The sequence below is a fragment of the Microchirus variegatus genome (genome assembly GCF_963457635.1).
Source record: "Microchirus variegatus genome assembly, chromosome: 18".
In the NCBI taxonomy this organism is placed as follows: domain Eukaryota; kingdom Metazoa; phylum Chordata; class Actinopteri; order Pleuronectiformes; family Soleidae; genus Microchirus; species Microchirus variegatus.
Window position 1 is genome coordinate 21,810,716 of NC_139819.1, and position 23,996 is coordinate 21,834,711.

The 23,996-nt window shown below is 43.4% G+C and overlaps 1 protein-coding gene across 1 annotated transcript in view; it reads left to right on the forward strand.

The window, feature by feature from the left end:
* Positions 1–23,996, forward strand: part of adgra2 (adhesion G protein-coupled receptor A2) — a gene marked incomplete at both ends in the record, with an annotated part of 71,271 nt that overhangs the window by 32,607 nt on the left and 14,668 nt on the right. Inside the window, 5 exons of the mRNA XM_083905390.1 lie at positions 16,803–16,874; positions 20,333–20,404; positions 20,489–20,560; positions 21,487–21,650; positions 22,815–23,028. Coding sequence (XP_083761516.1) covers positions 16,803–16,874; positions 20,333–20,404; positions 20,489–20,560; positions 21,487–21,650; positions 22,815–23,028 — 594 coding nt within the window. The remainder of the gene's footprint in view (positions 1–16,802; positions 16,875–20,332; positions 20,405–20,488; positions 20,561–21,486; positions 21,651–22,814; positions 23,029–23,996) is intronic.

Sequence of the window (23,996 nt, forward strand, 5' to 3'; positions counted from 1 at the left end):
CTGGAGCGATGAGGCCACTTGAAGCCGTTGGTTTGTGTTGGCATGGATGTCTTTTACGGGCGGAGAACCATAGAACCAGACTGTGGACCTCCTTAAAATAGATGGTTGCAAGTGAACTGTGGACCATTTCATCACCAGCTTCACCACAGGAAGTGTAGCATTTAATGGGTCTCTGTTGTATTATCTGTTATGGGTTTATTTTTAGGCCCAATTCTATTTCTCAATTTTAAACCTAGCCCTTGGCCCTCGGAAGAGCTTGACCCACAGATTGGGACACACCTTCAATAACATGACATGGCTCCCAGACGCTGTTAGCCTGGAAAATTAATGAAATGAATTGTAAATTGAGATTTGTATATATATATATTCACTGTGCGAAATACAGGGGGGTCTGGGGGGGGGGGGTTAGACCCCCCTGATTAACACTCAAGACCCCTGAAAGCCTCAAATGAAAAATTTGAGGGGGGTCGAAACATGTGACAGTGTAATTGGAAAGCATGTTTTTTTCCTAAAAACTTTTGTAATTTCATGCATGACAATAGGTGATAAGTGGCTACAGTATGGCTGTGGATAGTAAGTTAGATTGACACTCCCCTGGAAGCAGTGGATGTGTGTTTACCTGGGTCTCATTCACATGTAAATGACCAGGCACAAAACCGAGCGTTCTGAAAAAGGTTTTGGCAGAGTTATTGAACTGCTATTGTGCTTCATCCTTATGATATTTTGAGTAAAGCATGACACAGACATGTTCATTAGGGCACCAGGACGTAGTTTAACTTGGGTTAATAGGGTATAATATGGGACCTTTAACAATGCATCCAATTTGCATCAGGTGTGTTCAGCTTTCGGGCTCTAATACTGTACTCGTGCATCTATTTGTGCATCCAAACCTCCTTGTGTGCACAGTTTTTTGTTTGCAGCTAACGCCGTCAGCCCCGCTAACGAGTCGGGACCTTTATGAGTTGTGGACAGATCCCAGCAGCTTGTCCTGCACTGATTTGAGGTGAGGTAATGAGAATAATGAGCAGCGAGGGCCGAGGCAGCACTGGCTCTCGTCCAGGCTGGGCCCCATTGCACCATGGGACACGACATGAGGACAAGGCAGGCAGGGCACAAGGGGGGGGGGGGGCCTCATTACCAGGTCAGCTCACCCCTCCAGGAGCAGGGTGTGGAGATGGAGAGCAGAGGGCAGTGATGGTGATGGATGAGGCAGCAGCAGGGTGCTCTGAACGGACAGGTCTGAAAGGCAGCGCTGGGGCTTGTGGTCGGACCTGGATTGAGACTCAAGATGTTGGCAGCGCGGCAGACTCTGTAAACAAGGGAGTCTGTAATGATTTCCACGTTATAAATCTACCTGACATGGCAGGAATTTTATAGCCCCGTTGCATTGTAAATGTAAAAGCATGCACGCGCAGGGAAAATGCACGATCACTTTACTGAAAACATCCCGTCGACTTTGTGCAACTTTGTCCGAGCGAGTGCAGGAAATAAAGAAGCTTTTTTTTCCCGTGCATTACATTTAACGTTAAAGAAGTGTTTTTAATCGCTGCCTCCACTGCGTTCGTGTGTGCCTACCATTAGCGTAGCCTAAGCTAACAAAGCCACACCCCCACATCACCGCCCATTGGATTCATGGGTGAGTAAAATGTGAACAAAGTGAGCCAAAAGTTACATGAATAAGGTTTTAAAGTCAGCGTCTTATAACAAACAAATGGCGCTTTTCCAACATACAGTTGTAGCGCGGCTGTTTTATTTTGCTTTTCCATTAGCGTTTTTTAGTACCTGCTCTGGTGAGGTTCCAAGTGAGCTGAGCCCATACTAAAATCTAACCAAACAATGATCTTGATAAATGTTGGAGATTAACACATGTTTTTCAGGGACATTTCTATTCTGAGCATATTTAGCGACAGCACTGCCAAAAGACGGCGATGGTGAGCCAAATGACGGCCCGTTTAGCCACATTTCAGTTGGATTCTGTGCTCCGGTAATGCAGGAAATACTGAACTAACATTTTTAAAGCGGACCTAGACAGGAAGTTCCAATTAACGCTGTTTTTTTAGTGCCTATCTGCGTCATTACCTTGTTTACGAAGCCCTGAAGTTTCGAAACAAACAGTTCAGCCACTGCTGAGAACAGTGTTGTTTTTGACAACCATCTTAGATTTAGTCTTAGCTTATTAGTTTTAGTCACATTTTAGTCACTTCTATATGTGATAGTTTTAGTCCAGTTTTGGTCGATGAAAACTCAAAAAGTTTTAGTCTAGTTTAAGTCGAAAAAAGAAGTATAGTCTTATAACAAATGTATTTAGGTCAATAAGTATTGGAGATTGTTGTTGGGCAAGTGTCGCACATAAGTTGTGAAAATAGCAGCAGATCTATAAGTTCAACACACTGTGATCTTGCAGATTGGCTATTATTACACACAAAGAGATGACCACACTGTCACTGAATGTAAACATGCTGCTAAAGAAACACACACATAATGAATTGACGTTAGCGTAACAAAAGCTAACTTTAGCCACTACTACTAACTACTGCGTCCAGTTATCGTCGTGTCCTGCTTTCTTTCTGCCGCTAAATAATCCATCCGTTTGTTGTTTGCTAACACGTTAGCATAACGATCGCTAGCTTAAAATGCTAACGAGTCCACTTACATAAGTGTCAGCCTCCGTCTTTGTTAAGAAGTACACCCACAGTTCAGTCCCTCTGTGGGATTCCTTATCCATCGCCATTCAACGGTGAGCACGCACGCACGCACACACACACACACACACACACACACTGCAGAAGCAGTAGCGTGGTACGTGCATATTAAGTAGCCATGTGCTTTCTCCGTGACCGTCAGGTGATTGGCCGAAAAAAACAACAAAAGCTCTGGAATGTGAGATCACCACACCCTAACTAGGAAATTGACACGCACAATAAGCAGAAATGTCGCGCGTTTCAAACGTCTGACAGACCTCCCGCTAGCATTTTCGTCCACTCTCGTCTCGTCAACGAAAACTCACACAAATCTCGTCGTGTTTTCCGTCATCAAAGAGTCGCGTTTATCTCGTCACCGTCTCGTTAGAAACAACACTGGCTGAGAACGCTGTGTTTTATTGTAATCTCGGGCTCGGCGAGTTCTCCTGAACAGCAGATCCTCATCCTGCATTTACGCACGTGCAGCGGCAAGAATTAAAAGGAAGTTTGCGTAGAAAAAACCTCCGACCAAAGTCACGCACGGCCAGAGAGAGAATGTGCAGATATGTTTAGAAAAGCGTCTGCACCACGGAAAATATACACGCTATCATCACATCATGGTGGAGAAACGCCGCGGCCGATATATATTTTACTGTTTTGACTCGATCGTATCTGGCGTTAGAAAATGGGGGAGACCGGGACCGCTCTGTCTCTGCCTGAGCCTCCCAAACCAACCCTGAAATCGCCTCTGCCATTCTGAGCAGCTGGGGTTAGGACGGCGTCCAACTTAAACAACTTTACCATCTGACACGGGGGGGAAGTGGAGCCGAAATTGGAGCTAAAGATGGTATGGTGGCTGGGGAGAGGGAGGGAGGGAGTGAGGGAGGAAGAGGGAACACTCCCGCAGTTTGTCCTATATAAATCTCAACTTGTTTTCCTTTGTGGGGAATTTTTAACATTATTTCCACACAGGCTAAGTTAAATGAGCTTAATGAGTGGGAACAAAGCAGAGGTGGGCAGCAGCTCCGTGTAAAAACAGTGCAGAATGTGCTTACATGGCAGGGAGCCCCTCTGTCTAGACCAGGGGTCTCAACCTGCGGCTCTAGACCCTCATGTGGCTCTTCAGCCACTCTGCAGTGGCTCCTTGTAGCTTTTCACACTTTTTTTTGTCAAGATAAAGGCAATAAATAAAAGTGTTTTGATATTTTTTTGATTGTCACATCCAATTGAAAAACCTCCCCTGACGGCCATTACAGTACATGAAGTTCACATTTGGAGTCCTGTCCTATCTTTAGATCCATGTACTTACGCCAGGCAGCTTTTCCTCAGACACAAACTACACAAAAGTGTTTTATTTCAAGTCGTTTTTCTTCACTTTAGAGTTTGGGTGTCGACTTTACATGTGATTTTGGGCCTGTCCCAATACCTGCCCTAACCCTACATTTTTGCCCTAACCCTACATTTTTGCCCTAACCCTACATTTTTGCCCTAACTCTACATTTTGCGTTCATGTGTAGCTGGGAGCAAGGGGAAATGCGATTTTCTCCTTATAATCAACCCTCAAAATGTAGTGAGCTCTGATGCGGGCTAAAAAAGAAGTGGAAGATGAAATTACCCATGATGCTTTGAGGATTCAGTCATCCAGCTGATATTTTTCCTACAAAGATGGCGGCCACATTTGCCGAGGAACATTTTCATTGTAATATATTTTCGCAAATAAGCATGTTACGATGTTGAATTGTGTTGGAATATGTTGGTTCGATACACATCCAAAGGACCGTTGAGCTTTGAACGCTAATGTCAGAAAATAAGTGACGATTTATGAAAGCAGCTAGCTAACTAGTTAGCGAGGGGCGACCCGCCGAGCTCCTCTGAGAGAGCGCAGAGCTGCACGACGGGCAAACGCTCTCGAAGCACCCGGCAAACAGCCGTTAGCTAGCTAGCTCTGCTACATCTGGGTAGTTTTGTCAGTGTTTTGAATGTGTTAACCTGCGTTCACTTGAACACGAATACCATGGACTTTCATCAGATTTCAATCACGTTCGTGATTTAGCGTTTACAAGGACGGAGAAAAACAAACAGCTGATCCGCCGGCATTTTTCCTGAATGAAAATAGCAACACGCTCCACCGGTAGAATTGTCAACATGTGACATAGGTTAGCACGTTCGTTGCGTTCACTACGCTAATTTGCATGCAGTGGTGTCTCAATACCACTTCCCTGAACGAGGGGAATTTACAGTTGAGGGCAATCAAAACTAAGGGGAGGTGTTGGGACGGAAGCTTTATCTTCATTTTAAGGAACAAATAGGTTTTTAGCGGCTCTAGATTCATTATATCTGGGTGCAGAGGGAACAAAAACAGCTCTTTTCCTTCTAAATTTAGCAGAACCCCTGGTCTAGCCCAGCGATGGGCTAGACGGCAGCTTCGGACGGCAGCGTCTCTGCAGACGGCTGCGGAGGTCGCACGTGCACATGGAGTCTCGTTTCTCCCGCGCACACAAACGTAAAATTTGGGTTTTGGATGTTTTTTTTCTCACACACGCCACCGAGTGGCCCCCGGTTAGGCAGCGCTCACCTAATGAGAGAGCATGACATTAAGGGGTGGAGCGGGTGAGGAAGGGGTTAAGCGTGCTGGAGAGTGGAAACAGAAAAAAAGTGGGAGGCGGTGGGAGGAGGAGGAGGAGGGGGGGGGGGAGTTGATAGACTCCAGATGTGTGTTTCAGATAAACTGAAGGAACGGGGTGTGTTTGCATTGCGAGCTCAGCTCAGTCGTAGCTCTGGGGGTTTATTGAAACGGCGAGCGAGCCCCCACATGAGCCCATTACCACACCGTACCACACTCTATACGCCCCGTAACTCTCTCGCACACACACTCCTGCTGCAAACTTGATATGCTTTCAATGGCGTCTTCCTGCGGAGGAAACTGCAGCTTTCTCTGGACTGAACTTCCCCCCACTTCCGTTCGTGTTCCCTTTTCTGTTTTATTTTTGCATCTCCCCTCTCCCGTCTGACCGGAGCTCTCGACAGGCTCTAGTCCACCTACTGGCTAAACCCCCCCCCCCCCCCCCCGTGCACCACAAGTTTGATGTTTTCATTGTTTCTTTGAATGAAAAGTGTTTGTTCCTGTTCGCGTCGTTCATTCATGGAGTGAATTCATTGTTCCTCTCGGCTCAGATTTGAAATTCAAAGTTTTTGTGAAATCGGTTCCTTTTTTTTTGAACACGACCGCTTCTGACTCAGGAAATGATAAATCTGACAAACGTCTGCCGTAAATCCACTTTATGTTGCGTTAAACCCACAGGTTGAGATTGATTGTTTATGATTCACTTCCATCGCCCCCTTCGTTCAGCTGCTCTAAAAAAAAAACCTGAACGAAAGTCAATAACAGTCCATGGTTCCAGAGTTTTACTTGGCAGAACGATCCGCGCTCCGTTTGCTGCAAACTATAGCAACATATAATCAAGCTAGGACATTTTATACTTGAAATAATAGCGGTTATTGCCATTTCTGTACATCCGCTCTATAAGGGTTTTGCAACTGTTTGTCCAAGTATTTTAACTCGTATTATGTACAGTATATAACCCGGGTCTCTTTCTAAAGGTAGTTTTAAAACCAAAAGTTTAGAGTGAATACAAGGTATATTGAACCAAACATGATAGGGACGGGCAGATACAATACTCAGTATCAGTATTGGTCCAATCTTGGCCAAAATCAGTGGATCGGATAAAGGAAAAAGACAAAAAATTAAAGGCGCCATATGTAAGAATGTGGCCAAAAACAGTTACTACACTCAAATTCAAAATACCGAGGTCTTTTTATGTTTCGTTTTCTGACCTAACTGGCAACCCGTGGTTGCTCGGCAGCTGAGACTCTACTGACTGCAGTGATTGGTAGACGGCGGTAGGTGGCGCCACATGACACCAAAACAAAATATTTTTTTTAATGCAAATATTTTGTCTGTACTGTTGTTGTTGGTGAGTTCAGTTTGTTATATGAACATTATTCCTGAGTCTCTTATTAAGAGGATTTTATGTTCCAGTTGCTTTAGATTTATTATATAATGCACCTTTAAATATGAGATGATCTGTAAACCCCAAATCTACCTATACATGCAAGGAACATCCGTCTGTTCATTGTATAACTGTTCAAAGGTTTGCTTTGCCAGGTATTTTCCTATCAAATCAAATCAAATCAAATCAAGATGTGCCACGGCCGGTTGTGGTGAAAGGCAAAATTTTCGGAGGACAGAAGACAGAGACCAAGAGCTCATACATGACAGTCAGGATACTTCTGAATCTGAAAGTATTACAGTGTCATCACTTCAAGTAGTAGCATGAAGTGTTACTGATATATTTATGTCTTTATAATTTGTGGTAAATAGTATAAAAGTCTGTATCAGTGTGAGTTTTGGTACAGGATTGAGATGTCGCTATCATATATAACGTAGTATTTAACCATCGCCTCCAACAGTGATCCTAAAATGTTCTGCACTGTTACAACGAGGACACTTCCCACTTTCGAACAATGTGTAATCTGTGGAGACAGTTGTGCGAGTCCAGTGCAGACCCTGAACACACCATAAGTGTTCCCACCGAGGCAAAAACAGCACACATGATTATTTAATGGCGCATGAATCTGTGTCCAGTGGTAAACCGACGTACAGCAGGTCCCTGAATATAAACGCCTGCTGTTTATAATCCTTCAGCGCTTTCGGTTTCCTGAACAATGACGGCAGACAGAACCGTGATTAGGTACGATCCAATCTGAGAGGAACCAGGGAAAAAAAAAAAACTAAAGAAAATAATCTGGGGAAGGGGCAGCAAAGCAGGAAATGAGTAGAAAAACAAGAGCTCGGCAGATCCTGGTTTCCTGTTTTTGGGGGGAAGGCATGAGTAGGTTTGGGGGGGGGGGGGGGGGGCGGCCGGTGTTACAGAGCCCCCATTGTGAGCGACTGTGTTGAGGAGTAGGGAGGTGGGGTCTGCGGGGGCCCACCTGCCCCCCCACTCCTCCCCACAGAGGAAAGCTTGCTAGTAAAAAAAAAAAAAATGAGAAAAAGGAAACTGTAAAAATAAACGAGCGAGGGCCTCAGCGAGAGACGCCGAGCAGACAGGAAATGACACGCGGCACAAAAATGGTCTACGGCGACCTCTACCAGGAGCTGAAGTGCTAGTTAACCCCCCCCCCCCCCCCCCCCCCTTTGTCTAAGGGTGAATTCCAATTCCTATCTTAACCCTCAAGCTCAACCCTTAATCTTAACCGGCCCTCAAAACCAAGTGTTGAGGGTTATTTTGTCACTTAGAAATGGGACACCCCTTAAATGCAGATACGTCTTCAGACTGTGGGGGGCAGAATAACGCGAAAGCTGCGTCCAGACTGTCAACTCCAAAAAAGAAGAAGAAGAAGAACACATTTACGTCACGATTATTTATTACGATCTGTTTGTCAGTCAAGTTATAAGAAAATACTCGTTTCGCTGCTTTCGGCGCCATCGGGCTGTATCGACCCTCAAAATTGAGATTTTCCGAGACCACCCTTGGGAGCAAGGGCTACCCAGAATGCATTGCGTGTTTTGACATAGCAAAGATGGCGCCAAAAGCAGCGAAACGAGTACGCTACGAATGAAGTATTTTCTTTGTTAATAGAGATATAAAAATGATGAAAACCATTGTATTATCTTAGTTTAGGCCCATATTATGGATTACTGACGTCATTGTTGCGTAACATTTATTTTTATTTTACGATCTTTTGTCAATAGTCGGCCGGTGTGGTTTACTTTTCAATAAGCTGTGGTGTGTGGTAACTGTCAGCTGAGTATGTCCGTGGTTGTGGTATTTGTATGAGTATGAGGTATTTCTCTGATAAATAATCCTGACGTAAATGTGTTCTTCTTCTTCTTTTTTGGAGTTGACAGACTGGACGCAGCTTTGGCGTTATTCTGCCCCCTAAAGTCTGAAGACGTATCTGCATTTAAGCGGTGTCCCATTTCTAAGTGACAAAATAACCCTCAACACTTGGTTTTGAGGCCAGTTAAGATTAAGGGTTGAGCTTGAGGGTTAAGATAGGAATTGGAATTGGCCCAAAATCCAACACAATCTGAATCCACAGACTTATATAATTGTTGCTTACATTGGTCCCAAACTCTTGTGATAATGAACTCTCCCTCCGCTGCAGCGACTGAACAATGTCAGTGGAACACTCCAGGTGCTCCTTAATGGAGCACTTTATGGAGCCCCCCCCCCCCGTACGTCGCTCCTCTCCAGGCTGCATGGACCCACAGAGACCTGACTCTCCAGAGCGGCAGAGGACGACGGCCCGATTGATCACGAGGACTTTCTGAGACGTTTCTTCAATAGCAGCGACTGGTGTTTCAGGCTGATGCGGTGGCTGCAGACAATGGCTCGCTCTTTTGGGCGCTGAGCGTGAGCTTGAATGCGTCTTAACCCAATCACACTGGCCACATGTGGTGAAAGTGGATAAAGCACTGCACTCCTGAGGTTACAGAGCATAACTCAAAGAGGAAAGCCACAGTCGCAATTTAAAAAAAAAAAAAAAAAAAAACATTTTTGAGGCCGTCCCAGAGGAGAGAGACGTCCAACGTGGAACAATCGTGTGGATTTCATGGTCCTACTGTACATCCTGCTTTAAGAGCGTTTCAAAGAGCAGGCTTTGAAGTGACCAAAGATTGACCGAGAAAATGTTCTCGCAGTGTCAGAAAATGTAGGATTACGGCTGAAAATGTGTCGTCATTAAACTTCTGATCTTCTGGAACGAGACTTAAAGCAGACCTTGACCGGAAGTTCCAATTAACGCTGTTTTTTTTAAATTGTGTATTTGCGTCATTACCTTGTTTACGAAGCCCTGAAGGTTCTAAACAAACAGTTCAGCCACTGCTGAGAACGCTGTGTTTTATTGCGAGATCTCTGAAAAAACCCGGTCCGGTTACGTAAACAGCAGTTCTCCTGAACAGCAGATCCTCCTGCTCCGGGCACTAGTCCGGGCACATCCGGTTGCGTACATTGAACCGCAGAAGAAGAATAACGTCCGTTGTGGAGGTGTTTCACGAGCGACAGTGTCTTCTGACTCTGGGTCAAAGGTCGTAAAAAGGACTGCGGCGGGGAGTCGTGAAGAAGCTATTTTTAAACCCTGTTAAAACAATGTTTTGATAATGAGTAGCAGTGCATCCACCGTTCCAGAGGGGGGAGCTGCTGTGCTTCTGAGAGCCGGTGTGCCGATTATGTCACTTCCGGGTTTTGGCCAATCACAAGACAGTTGGGAAGGCTCTACGCTGGCTGGCCAATCACAGCACAGTCCGTCTTCTGGGTGTGAGTGTTGAGTCTGAAATATCGCGGCTGAGGAGAGCTTCAGTGAGGAGAGATTTCTATCGGCATAAAAACAAGTTAATGTATGTAAGTAGACCTCCATAACTCACATATATGTGCAACAGGACCACTCTATGTGAGCTTTAACAGCATTTAGACAAGGAGAAGGACAGTAGTCTGGATGAACCAAGTCAATTCTCCGATTTGCGATTTGGTTTAGCAATTTAGTCTGGCGAGGACGCAATTTTGGCCAATTACAGAATCTCAGAAATAAAGAAACCAATAACAGTTTTTTTTGCCCTTGCGCTCTAAAGACGAGTTCCCCCAGGACAAAAAGGTAATTAGATTAAACCGTAACTAGATCTCCATCACTCCTAGAAAACTACAACAAGCAAACGTTTGTTGAATCGATGTCCGTAGCTCTGCGTACGTCATCGGGATCGACGGTCCGATTGCGTACAGAGGTGTACTTTTTGTTTTTGTTCCAAGTCCGTTGGCCACGCCTCCTGGAAGTGGGAGGTGACTTTCCAACCTTTCCAGAACCGCACTGTCACGCTATCTCAACTAAGATAGCGACATGGTCTGGAGCCAGGCTCTGAAGACGCTGTTAATAACGTGTGTTTGTGTGTTGAGTTCTGAGAGGTTCTGATACTTCTTTAATGAATGAAGGATCTAAAGTCCGTCCGTCAGTCATTGGCTGCGACGTTCGAGCGTCATGACGTCAATGTGCTGCGTTGCCGGCTGTTAGCTCCGGTGTGGCTAACAACTGCGCTAAGCAGTTTCAGTACGTCTCACGTTCTCTGTACGTTGCTGTTATTTTTATCGGCATTGTTGTCCAGTCCAACATAGTTATATGAACTGTTGGCGTGTCTTTGGCGTTATTCATTTCCGTGCCCGGAAATGAATACGTTAGATGGACACACGCTTTTGAGCGCCTGCAATAGTTTTTGGTTCAAAATTGGTGTAGAAAAATGTATTATTCCGGAATGAGTCTGCGTACTGATATCAATACTCGGAGTATTTGTTCTGCAGCTGCTGACAAACAACATGAACTGACCTATTGTGACACAGTCAAATACATTGGAGGCTAAATGTAAATGGTATGCTGGTTATGTGTATGTGGGATCTTTGGATTTCTCTCCACACACACACACACACACACACACAACAATCCCCACAGTGTTGCTTTATCTTCTCCTGCTGTTTACCATCAGCACAGATGAGTAACGTTGCCAACTCTCCTCCCCGCTGATAACGTAAACATCTTAGTCTTAGCCGGCGCTTCGGTGCATCGCGATGTCGTAGCTGAGCAGAGGTGGAAAGTAACGAAATACATTTACTCAAGTTACTGTATTGAATACTTTTTTTGTGTATTTTGTATTTTTATAAGTACAATTTAAAATCAGTACCTATTGACTCAAGTATTGTACTTAGTTACTTTATAAATCCTATCCATTACTGAGTAAAAATAAAAATTCAATGAAGACGTACAGGGGGGAAAATATACACCAGAACCAGACGAATGATGATGTGATTAGCACCAGCAGTGAAAAGGGAACTTTACGGGAACATTCTGGGAACCTTTAGAGAACGTTCTCCAAAGGTTGTATGAAGGCTGGAGAAAAGGCACAGACGTAATATCCTGTTTTGCGCCGGGCGCATGAGAACCAAAACAGTTTTGCATTTCTGAGCCCTTGTCGTATTTCTACTACGCTCACACCCCACGCAAAAAGTACATTTCAAATGAACTACTTTTTTACTTGTACTTGAGTACATTTTCAGATCGCTACTTTTACTTCTACTTGAGTAATATTTCTTCAAAGTATTGGTACTTTTACTCGAGTACGATATTTTAGTACTTTTTCCACCTCTGTAGCCGAGGTTATCGCTTCGCTCTATGTGATATATAATAATAATAATAATAATAATAATAATAAAGTTGTTGAGATCTCACCTCATCATCTGTAGGAGGCATTCAAGTTTGCAACAGAGTTATTTTCATGCACAGCGAGCGCGAAGGCGTTTGAAGTATTTATTATCTCTTCTCTCTCTCGGTGACAGCTGTTGTCGTCGTCGTCTTCGAGGCCGTGAAGCTGCGAGGGCATCACAGCTTCACAGCTTCACGGAACGGCCATTTGAGATAAAATTGGAAATAAATGCTCCACTGTGGACGAGCGGCAGCTGAGATTAAGCCCCGGATTACGTCGCTTGAATGAGAGCTGATATTTGGCTCAGCAAACTTCGCCGCAGGTTTTTCAAATGCTGTGGATTCTGCTAAGCTCCTCCAAATTCCCCAGCTCGGTGATAAGTGTATCACAAGTAGTGGCCTTCTGTTCAGACACTGTGCCCTTTCAAGGCAGGTAGGACATGCAGCTGTTTGGGGTGAAGTTTAACCCCAGTCGCTCTGTTGCCGCACTGATTTGCCCCCGGATGTGGTGCAGTGAAGTTTATCTAGTTTTTTTAAAAGCTATTTGCAGTATTTTATTGTTCTTTACATTTATATTTTCACATACTTTTTAATTACAAGGTTTTTCCGTGTTATTTCATTCATTTTGAAAAAAAAATAATATTTTGAACTCATACACTTTTCATTGGTGTCAGATTATTTGTAACATAATGGTGATGAACACTGGTTGGAAGGAAGGGGCCCCCTGGGAATTTTTGCTTAGGGCCCCTACAGACTCTAGAATCGCCTCTGCTTCTTATCATCGTCCATACATATAGGATGCTGTTTTCTCTTGGCGTAGCCTCGTTGTTTGGCTCATTCCAACCAGAAATGGCAAATTTCCCCACAAAAATCTGACCAATCACAAAGCTGCTTTATAAGCACTTAGCACTGAGGGGGCGTGTCCAGTCGAGACTTAACTATTACTCCCTGAATTGGAAAGAAATACAGGTGCGAAAGCATCCTGAAATGCGTCTTACGCTCCACGTGACTCCTTCTGTGTTTCTCGGTAAAGCGGTGTTTACATCTCGTGTCGCCCGGTGACACAAGATCTCGCGCGGCTCACGAGTAACAAAGAATATGAGTGAAAACACAAAGAAGTGCGAGAAACAAGAAAGAAATATTTTGGACGTGAAAAACAGGGGTTGTTCGACAGTTTGGTGATCCCGCTCTGCCTCTGTATACACAGAAACGCTCCCTCAGTCAGGTCTGATAGTTTTGCAGATGGGAGTTTTCAGATCATTCACGAAACGTTGCTTTTACAGTTTTGCAGACCTCGTCAGGACCCGTAGTCTAGTTTAGGGCCGGGATTGAACTGTGGTTAAGGTTAAAGTTAGACTGGTTATGATTGAGGTTAGTGATAAAGCTTTGTTTAGACTGTGTGTGTGTGTGTGTGTGTGTGTGTGTGTGTGTGTGTGTGTGTGTGTGTGTGTGTGTGTGTGTGTGTGTGTGTGTGTGTGTGTGTGTGTGTGTGTGAGGAAACAGTGGGCAGTGCCTCGTCTTTCATCACAGCTCTAATGAGTGCTGGGACTCACAGTCTGGAAACAGCAGTATTGTCCCCCCCCCCACCCTGGTCAACAAACCCTCAGAAATACATTCATACTTTTACAGGACACACTCTCAGGTTTAAATCAACACACACACACACACACACACACACACACACACACACACACACACATCCGTCCTGAGCGATACGATCACGCCCAGTTCACGCTAAGTGCAGGACGAAGTACCTCCTGAACGTGACCTCAGATCCGATCACAACAGTCACATTAACGCCATGCGTCCTCAGGATGGATGAGACCATCACATCCTGTAAGAAATGAGCTTAATTTGGCAGAAATTGAAGCTAAAATAAATATACTTAAATCACCTGATTGGATCTTTAAAGGCGCCATATATAAGAATGTGGCCAAAAACGGTTACTACATTCAAATTAAAAACACAGAGGTCTTTTAGGTTTTCATTTTCTGACCTAACTGGCAACCCGTGGTTGCTCGGCGGCAGCTGAGACTCTACTGACTGCAATGATTGGTAGGTGGCGCCACATGCCAAAACATGATTTGCAGTCTGCAAAATATTTTTTTTAACGCAAATATTTTGTCTGTACTGTTGTTGTTGGTGAGTTCAGTTTGTTATATGAACATTATTCCTGAGTCTCTGTGACATATTAGGAGGATTTTATGTTCCAGCTGCTTTAGATTTATTACATAATGCACCTTTAAGACCTGACAGAAGTGTATTTAAGACTTTTTTAGAACCCTGTCATAGTTAAGAATAGACACACATACATCGACAGACACGTCTGCAAAGCGAGACTCTTTAAAAACATCGTTTTTCTTCCTCTGAACAGACGTGACATCAGCGTGGACTTTAAACGCCGAGGCCATGGAGAAGCCAGATCTGATCTCATGTGGTTCCACAGAGACTCGTTCAAGACACATTTGAATGCCAGGTGTGAACAGTTGTACTTAGCTGCGCGATCGGTTTCCACACGAACGCATCCCTGAGGACGGATGTTAGTACGGGGGCCGTAAACTACACTGTGGTCAGAGGCGGTTCTAGAGTCTGTAGGGGCCCTAAGCAAAAATTCCCAGGGGGCCCCTTCCTTCCAACCAGTGTTCATCACCATTATGTTACAAATAATCTGACACCAACAAAAAGTGTATTGTTTTTCTTCTTCGAAAATGAGTGAAATAACATGGAAAAACCTTGTAATTAAAAAGTATGTGAAAATATAAATGTAAAGAAGAATAAAATACTGTAAATAGTTTTTAAAACTATATAAACTTACACTGTAAAGAACCCACATTATAAAACAATATAAATATATAGAACAATAAAATACTGTAAATAACTGAAAAAAACATGAGTAAAAAAGATATGCATTACACTGTAAATAATCCTCTTCATTTTCCAACTTGCAGAACGATAACTTCACACAGGTTAAAGTGAGGTGGGGCCCCTTTAGGGAGGTGGGGCCCCTTTAGGGGGGGGGTTTCCTACTGAGATGTCATTGCAAATCGCACCATTGTTGTTTAAGGGGGGCACATTTCAGTAAAAACAGCCCTCAGGCTCCGAGTGTCTGTGGGGGGGGGGGGGCCCTATCAGCTCGGGGGCCCAAGCAGTTGCCTGCCTTGCCTGTTCCCAAGCTGCGCCTCTGACTGTGGTTTATCGCAACGCTATATTTAATTTGTAGTTTATTGTCAGTGCATCATCACAGTCATAAATCATCATTTTACTTTATAAAAGTGATGTCAATGAGCTGAACTCCACTGTCTCCTGTCCATAATCCACTGATGAGCGATGATCCCTGAGGAGCTGAGCCTGAGTCACCACACGCTCCACTTCTTCTTCTACTTTTTTTTACTGGAAGCCATTTTCTAAACAATTTGCCTGCCCCACTTTGACCAAAATAACTCGTCTCTTGGAACGAGGACAAGAGAACGGTTCAGAGACGCCTGAGGTCGTATACACGGTGGTCGACGACTGCGATGACAGTTAATCTCTGTGTTCCTGCCGACCACAGCGGTGTGTCGGTAAGAAGACGTGAAATAAATAAAGAAAAATGCAGCTACTGCGAGGAGGAAATCCTCTTTTCAAGCTGCAGAAACACGGACAGAAACATTCCACAGTCCGTCTCCCGAGCAACTTTAACCTCTCTGTTCCCACCTGACCAATAAACACACGTCGTTCGTGTTCGCTGATGAACGCTCGGGTTCTTTCGGCTGAAGCACTTTTAAACGTGTGTTTGTAGGTGAAGAATAAAAAAAACCGTGAAATCAGATCTTCAAATGTCAGTGACGGACGGAGAGAGAGGAACTTTAGCCTGAGGCCTAAAGCTCTGATGGGACGTCCAGGGAACGGCTGATTACGTGAAGCCAGGACCACAATTGATCACTGAAACACTGACTCTCTGCTGCTCCTGCTGGTTTACTCTGCTATAATATACCTTTGAATCAAAGAACCTGTCAGTCCTGCAGATATTTAACAATACAAATGCTTTATTTAAAGAGTCTAGAATAGTTTTCGTTGGATTCTTCGGCGTGAAAGTGGTGGAGACGTCGATTGGAAGTGATGCTCGTTCGTTTTGAACGGAGCCGAACCTTACAACGTCCAAGTTAAGGAGTTAGCTTATATTTTAGCGGAAGTTGTTGATAATCCCTCGTGCATTTAGTTCACTCACATACACACAGAAGCTTTTCAATTTTAAAGACAAGGTTTTTAAATTGAAAAAGAACAAGTGGACGTCTATCATTGCTATCAAACAATGCTATCACTTTAGCAACATTAGCAACTCTTTCTTTGTGGTGGACGCTGCTCTGCTAACCTCTAGCACCAAGTGTATTCTGTAATTTCTTGAAACTACTGACTGTATTTAAAACAGTTGTTTCTGTCCCATATTTATCCTTTCACCCCAACCTGTCTAGGCAGATGGTCGCACATCTTTGAGCCTGGTTTTGTCAGAGATTTCTTCACGTTCATGGCTGTTTCCCCCCCTCCACTGTTGCTTCATGCTCGCTCATTGTGTGACCTGTTGGGTTTCTCTTCTCTCTATAATATTGGCGCTGTACAAATACAATTTACGTGGCAAAGACGAGTCAAATCGCAAATCTCCAGGCTTCACTTTGAGATTTAATTTTGCAACAGAGTCCTTGGCATGGGGGGAATAGAAGATTGATATTGTTATTATCTCTATAGTCTATTAATAATGACTCTTTAGCCTGCAGCGTGTTAGCTCAGCACAGGTTTGAGACGTCTCTCCAAAACCTTTTCCACACAGAGGTTTCTGCTTTATTTCTTTATTAAAGTTGTCTCTTAATTGGCCTGATGTATGTTCTCTCTCTTCTCCAGGGACCTCAAACACAACCTGATCAGCACCATCATGCCCGGAGCCTTCCAGGGTTTGTCCGAGCTGCGGAAACTGTAAGTGCACAATACAAGAACGTGACTCACATTCCGCATAACGGCGTATTTAAAACGCGAATCGCAAACAGTCGTAGGAAACTACGAGAGAGTCTGATGTGAGGCAGATGATTGTTTTTTACAGTAGTTATTAAAGCTGCAGTGTGTGACCTTTAAACGTAAACAACTGTTTAAGCTGGACTACTGTCTTTGTACTCGCAGGATATTGATTCTGCTGCACTAGGTGGCGTGAGTTTTTAGTGTTATGGGTATTTTAATAGTACCTGATACTTTCTTTGGTATCTGCTCTGACGAGGTTCCTAGCTAGCTGAGCCGATGCTAACATGTGATGTCAGCAGACTGCCGGCCAATGATTGGTCAGAGAGTGTCGTCACTGGAAGAGTATTGTATCCGACTTGATAGACCTAAGAACAAACAATAAGACACTGTAGAAAGTATACAAACAACACAAATAAATAAATAAAACTCATACATTAAAACTGAAAATACCAGTTTCTTTTATCCTAAACCTCAAAAAATATTCTACTGTATTTAATTCAATAGATTTTTTGTTTGTGCAGCTTTTCTTCTCAGGACTCTGCATTGACTTCCATTCATTTAGAAACAAAGTGCACTTCCTAACCTTAACCCTAACTAGTTCAGGTCTAAATCTAACCTTAACCTAAGCACAATTCAAGTCCTAGTTAATATGTAAGAATGTGGCCAAAAACAGTTACTACATTCAAATCAAAAATCCTTTTTAGGTGTTGTTTTCTGACCTAACTGGCAACCCGTGGTTGCTCGGCAGCTGAGACTCTACTGACTGCAATGATTGGTATAGGGCGGTAGGTGGCGCCACATGACGCTAAAGCATGATTTCAAAACATAAACATGATTTGCAGTCTGCAAAATATTTTTTTTAATGCAAATATTTTGTCTGTACTGTTGTTGTTGGTGAGTTCAGTTTGTTATATGAATATTATTCCTGAGTCTCTGTGACATATTTTGCAACAATAGGGGGATTGTTGCAAAATAACCAAATAACTTGAGCTCAACACTAGTTAAAGTGTGTTAGCTTAAGGACTGTGTTAGCCTCCTTCCACGAGTCACAGATAGTAAAATAAGCAACAATAGGGGGATTTCTTTGACCCAGCACCTTTATAATATTCTATATAATATTTTTAAAACTAAAGTTTTAGAAGTGGGTTCAATTCCTGGCTCTGCTCGTCTATATGTGTCCTTGAGCAAAGACACGCAGCGTGTGAATGGGAGAAAACTGTCGTGTAAAACAGCTCTATATAAATACAGACCATAATACCAACTCTTCTGATTGTATTTGGTAGTAATGACTAACAAAGACAAGTACAGATATGTTGCGTTTGTTCTTAAGTGCAGTATTTGTACTTTGTTACTGTACAACACCGATGTGTTTCTCTCCACAAAGACCAAACACAGGCAGAATAAAAAAAACAAAAAAAACAATAACAACATCAACAACAAAACAATCAGCAAAAGTCACGCAGCGCAGCTTTAAACCAGACACATGTGTCGTGCTCCTGCAGCTCGCCGCAGATGTCATCCATTACACACTGAGCTCCCGGTGTTAGTGTGACCATAAAGGCCTCCTTCACTTCAGACTTCCTGCTGATCCTCACGGGGGCCGTGGTGCAATATCATCTCTGGTAACCCCCCCCCCCCCTACCACCACCACTGTGGAAACCTCAGGCCCACGCGGTGGCTCCTGACACAACACAGGTCGGTGTAAGTCACTTTTCGGACACCGAGGCCTGGTTGCGTCTGATTGTCGGCGCTGCCCCGCGTGACTCCGCCTCCCTCCTCCCTCCTCCCTCCTCCCCCTGCTGTACTTGTGTTTTCCCTGCAAAGTCTGGGCTTTGTCAAAACAAACAGGGCGAGATAAACACCGGCTCTGGACAGATGGCTGCTGGGCAGTGTCAGAGGAGCAGATCCCTCTCTGACTGTGGCTGTACATCACACTCAGGACAGAGGCCCTGCTTTACCCCCCACTGCAGATAAACTCTTACTGAGCCGTGATAAGGCAAAGTACCCTGATTTGAATTGAGATTGTTTTTAATGCTGAAAAACTTTCAAAGTGACGTCATAAATCATGACAAATCTGTGTCTGAGATAATGCATTTTTTTACATTGTATCTGCATTTTCTTGAACGGCTAATTTTTGTTTGATAAATGAATAAAAGTTCTCAGGCTTTCATGTAAAGATTGATTTAATTAACTGTAAAAAATGTAGTGGTAGTTGAATATTATAAAGGTGCTGGGTCAAAGAAATCCCCCCATTGTTGCTTATTTTACTATCTGTGATTCGCGGAAGGAGGCTAACACAGTCCTTACGCTAACACACTCGTACGTGCTAGCATAAGCGAAGGTATCGGCTGCTACAGGGCGCACACGTTAGTGTTAGACGCAGAAAATCAACATTTTGACATAATATATGAGGATATGTTGTAATGTTATAAAAACATTATATAGGATATTATAAAGGTGCTGGGTCAAAGAAATCCCCCTATTGTTGCTTATTTTACTGTCTGTGAGGCGTGGAAAGAGGCTAACACAGTCCTTAAGCTAACACACTCGCACGTGCTAGCATAAGCGAACGTAGCGGCTGCTACGGGGCTCCAGGGAGGGAGCGCACGTTAGTGTTAGACGCAGAAAAACAACATTTTAACATAATTTATGAGCCTGTTGTAATGTTATAAAAACATTATATAGAATATTATAAAGGTGCTGGGTCAAAGAAATCCCCCCCATTGTTGCTTATTTTACTATCTGTGAGTCGTGGAAGGAGGCTAACACAGTCCTTAAGCTAACACACTCTAACTAGTGTTGAGCTCAAGTTATTTGGTTTTACATTATGAGTTAAAAGCTTAAAGGTGCATTATGTAATAAATCTAAAGCAACTGGCCATAAAATCCTCCTAATATGTCACAGAGACTCAGGAATAATGTTCATATAACAAACTGAAACCAACAACAACAGTACAGACAAAATATTTGCATTAAAAAAAATATTTTGCAGACTGCAAATCATGTTTATGTTTTGAAATCATGTTTTGGCGTCATGTGGCGCCACCTACCGCCGTCTACCAATCATTGCAGTCAGTAGAGTCTCAGCTGCCGAGCAACCACAGGTTGCCAGTTAGGTCAGAAAACGACACCTAAAAGACCTCGAGTTTGAATGTATGTAGTACACGTGTTTTGGCCGCATTCTTACATATGGCGCCTTTAACGTTGAATATAAAAGTGCACACAGTTGGTGTCGTGGGTTAGCAGCAAGAAAATAATTCTCACGTGGAGGACAAAGATGAGGGAGTGAGTGAACATGAGAGTGCAAATGAACACGAGGCCGTTGTAATGTTATAAAAACAAGAGAATGACGGGTGCATATATCATACTTGGGCTGTGAAAATAACAAACACATTCCTGTGTGTCCTCTCACGCTCACAGTGACCTGTCCAACAACCGCATCGGCTGTCTGACCTCAGACATGTTCCGGGGCCTGACCAACCTCACCAAACTGTAAGAGACACTTTATGTGAAACTCATTCACAGAGATCATACGTACGCATTATCTTCACCGTCGTCTCCTTCCCGTCCTCTCAGTAACCTCTCTGGAAACATCATCTCCACCATGGATGCCTGGGTTTTTCAGGAGCTGCCGTCCCTGAAGCTCGTGTGAGTGTTGGAGTGTCTGCACGTCCGACTAAAAACAATAAATCATCCAGATAAGGACAACATTCATTTCACATTGTGTTTATTATTTTTTTGATGTTTCACAACTGCAGGATAAATGTCACGACACAAATGTGCACAGAGCTGTAAAAAAGGTCCAGTGTTGTGTGAGAATTAGTGAGCGTTAATGGTGAGAATGCAGTTTTTATCAAACAGAGGATTCTTCAAACTTATCTCCTCCTTTGCTCTGGAAACTATGGTGGCCTTTGCAGACCAGAAAGGTTGACATTCCTATCTGTTTTTTTTTTTTCGGTTTTTGGTTAACCGTCAACCCCTCAACGTCAGAGAGCACATGTTTTAACTAAAACACATTTTTGTGTTTTTGGCTTCTCATTTATAGAATAAGTTTATCTTTTTTTCATGCATATTGTTGAAAATGTATGTACTTTTTAATACTTTTAATCTTTTGTAAACAACAATTAACTAAAATACTCACACTAACACACCTACGGACAAAAATGTGCCCATTGAAACCTGTTCAAATCACTACTTTTGACAAAAAAGTAGTGACAAAAAAGTGTGGAAAGGACTGATGTCGGATTAAAGCATTAAAAAAAATACAATTTTGGTCCTCTAGATGTGTTAACGTAACTTTTTTTGAAGGCGCATCAAAGGGTTAATGAACAGATATTTAAAAAAAATAAGCAAAATTTTTACTTCACACTTTTTTTTTTTACGTGCAAAGATCCTAATGTGCAAAAACACATGATTTTCTGTTTTATACACATGTACAAACATACATATGGGTATTTAATTCGCTTTCTGCCAGTTAACTTACCTCCATGTTACACACTGGACCTTTTAAGTTCTGCAAATGTGTGCAGAAACGAGCAAAAACAACAACACTGTGTCTGATTTCACCTCTGCAGCAACTTCAACTCAGACCACCTGTCCTGTGACTGTGGCCTGCGTTGGGTGCCGGGCTTCTTTCACAGCAGTTCAGCCCGACTGGGCGATGAAACCCTCTGTGCTTTTCCCCGGAGCCTGAGGGGGAAACCTCTACGTGGACTCAGGGAAAGCCAGCTGAGCTGTGGTGAGAGGAATAATACTCTGGAATAATGAAACACATGAAACATGTGAGCCAGATCGTTGTTGTTGTTTCTGTAACGGTGAGAGTGAGAGTGTAACGGTGAGAGTGAGAGTGTAACGTGAGAGTGTAACAGTGAGAGTGTAACGTGAGAGTGATGTGTAACGTTGAGAGTGTAACGGTGAGTGTAACAGTGAGAGTGTAACGCTGAGAGTGAGAGTGTAACGTGAGAGTGTAACGCTGAAAGTGTAACGGTGAGAGTGTAATGGTGAGAGTGTAACGTGAGAGTGAGAGTGTAGCGTTGAGGGTGAGAGTGTAACGTGAGAGTGTAACGCTGAGAGTGAGAGTGTAACGTGAGAGTGTAACGCTGAAAGTGTCACGGTGAGAGTGTAATGGTGAGAGCGTAACGTGAGAGTGAGAGTGTAACGGTGAGAGTGTAATGGTGAGAGTGTAACGGTGAGAGTGTAACGTGAGAGTGAGAGTGTAATGGTGAGAGCGTAACGTGAGAGTGAGAGTGTAACGGTGAGAGTGTAATGGTGAGAGTGTAACGTGAGAGTGAGAGTGTAGCGTTGAGGGTGAGAGTGTAACGTGAGAGTGTAACGCTGAGAGTGAGAGTGTAACGTGAGAGTGTAACGCTGAAAGTGTCACGGTGAGAGTGTAATGGTGAGAGCGTAACGTGAGAGTGAGAGTGAGAGTGTAACGGTGAGAGTGTAATGGTGAGAGTGTAACGGTGAGAGTGTAACGTGAGAGTGAGAGTGTAACGTGAGAGTGTAATGGTGAGAGCGTAACGTGAGAGTGAGAGTGTAACGGTGAGAGTGTAATGGTGAGAGTGTAACGTGAGAGTGAGAGTATAATGGTGAGAGTGTAACGGTGAGAGTGTAATGGTGAGAGTGTAACGTTGAGGGTGAGGGTGTAACGTGAGAGTGAGAGTGTAACGTGAGAGTGTAACGTGAGAGTATAACGCTGAAAGTGTCACGGTGAGAGTGTAATGGTGAGAGAGTAACGTGAGAGTGAGAGTATAATGGTGAGAGTGTAATGGTGAGAGTGAGAATGTAACACTGAGTGTAATGCTGAGAGTGAGAGTGTGACGTGAGAGTGATGTGTAACAGTGAGAGTGGTGTGTAACAGTGATAGCGGTGTGTAACGCTCACGTCTGTCTCTGTCGCTCAGACTCTCCTCTGGAGCTTCACACGCTGTCGCTGCTACCGTCCCAGCGTCAGGTGGTCTTCAAAGGAGACCGGCTGCCCTTCCACTGCACCGCCGCCCTGGTGGACAAGATCACCACGCTGCACTGGCGCCACAACGGTCAGCTGGTGACCTCCGACCCCGACATGGGCGTCCACCTGGAGAGCAGCGTGCTGCACGACTGCACCTTCATCACCAGGTGAGTGAGACTCAGGAGATGTTTACACAGCATCATGGTACGTTCCATTTGTAGTTCGGAACTGGGAATTTCCTAAGAACGCGGCCCGAACTTGGATTTCCAACTCGGAAACACTGCTATTTTTACTGTTTACAGCACTTCTGTTGTTGTTTTTAGTCATTTTTAACCATAGATGACGTTGCGATGCTGTTTGTGTGAGTAAAACACAGTGTAGAGCTATTTATAACAATGGTATAATAAGTTGAATATGTTTGAATCCATGATTTTTTGAATTGGAACACGTGAAGTCTGAGCTCCAATGTAAATAAATCACAACAGAAGTACCCACAATCTGGTGATACAGTATTTAGAGTTTATTTTAGTTGTTTTAGATGCATCTTATCGCCTCTTTTGAGCTATTATGCCTTTTATTTATTGTGTTTTATATATTTATTCTTCTGTACAGCAGTTTTTTTGAAGCAATAAATAATAACAACAATGACATTTACAATAGCATTATATAAAAAATACATAGATTATTATATGTTTATTTGATATACTATTGTAATAGAAATCTTTTTGGTTATTTAACCCTGATAAAACTCATTGAGATTAACAATCCCTGACAAAAACAGGCAGCAGAACATGCAGATTAGACAGTTCCTGAATTCAGGGCACATTTATTTCATATTTGCCACAGGAATCCGATACATAAACAATAAAAAATCAATGTCATGCTCTTCACATTTGAAAGGACTCGACCTTTTGACTTTGTAATTCTAACATTAACGTGAATTGACGCGGTTTATTTTCCTTTAATTTGAGTCCAGGAAGTTGAGCGTGAGCAGCCGTGAAATAGATTTGTTCAGGATTCAGGTTAATATTTTATTTTATTATAATATTCTGCATTCATTTTATCGTCAAGGTCTCATTTCTTCCCATGTGTTTCCCCACGATGTTTAGAAGGATTTTCTTGTGCTCGCGTGATG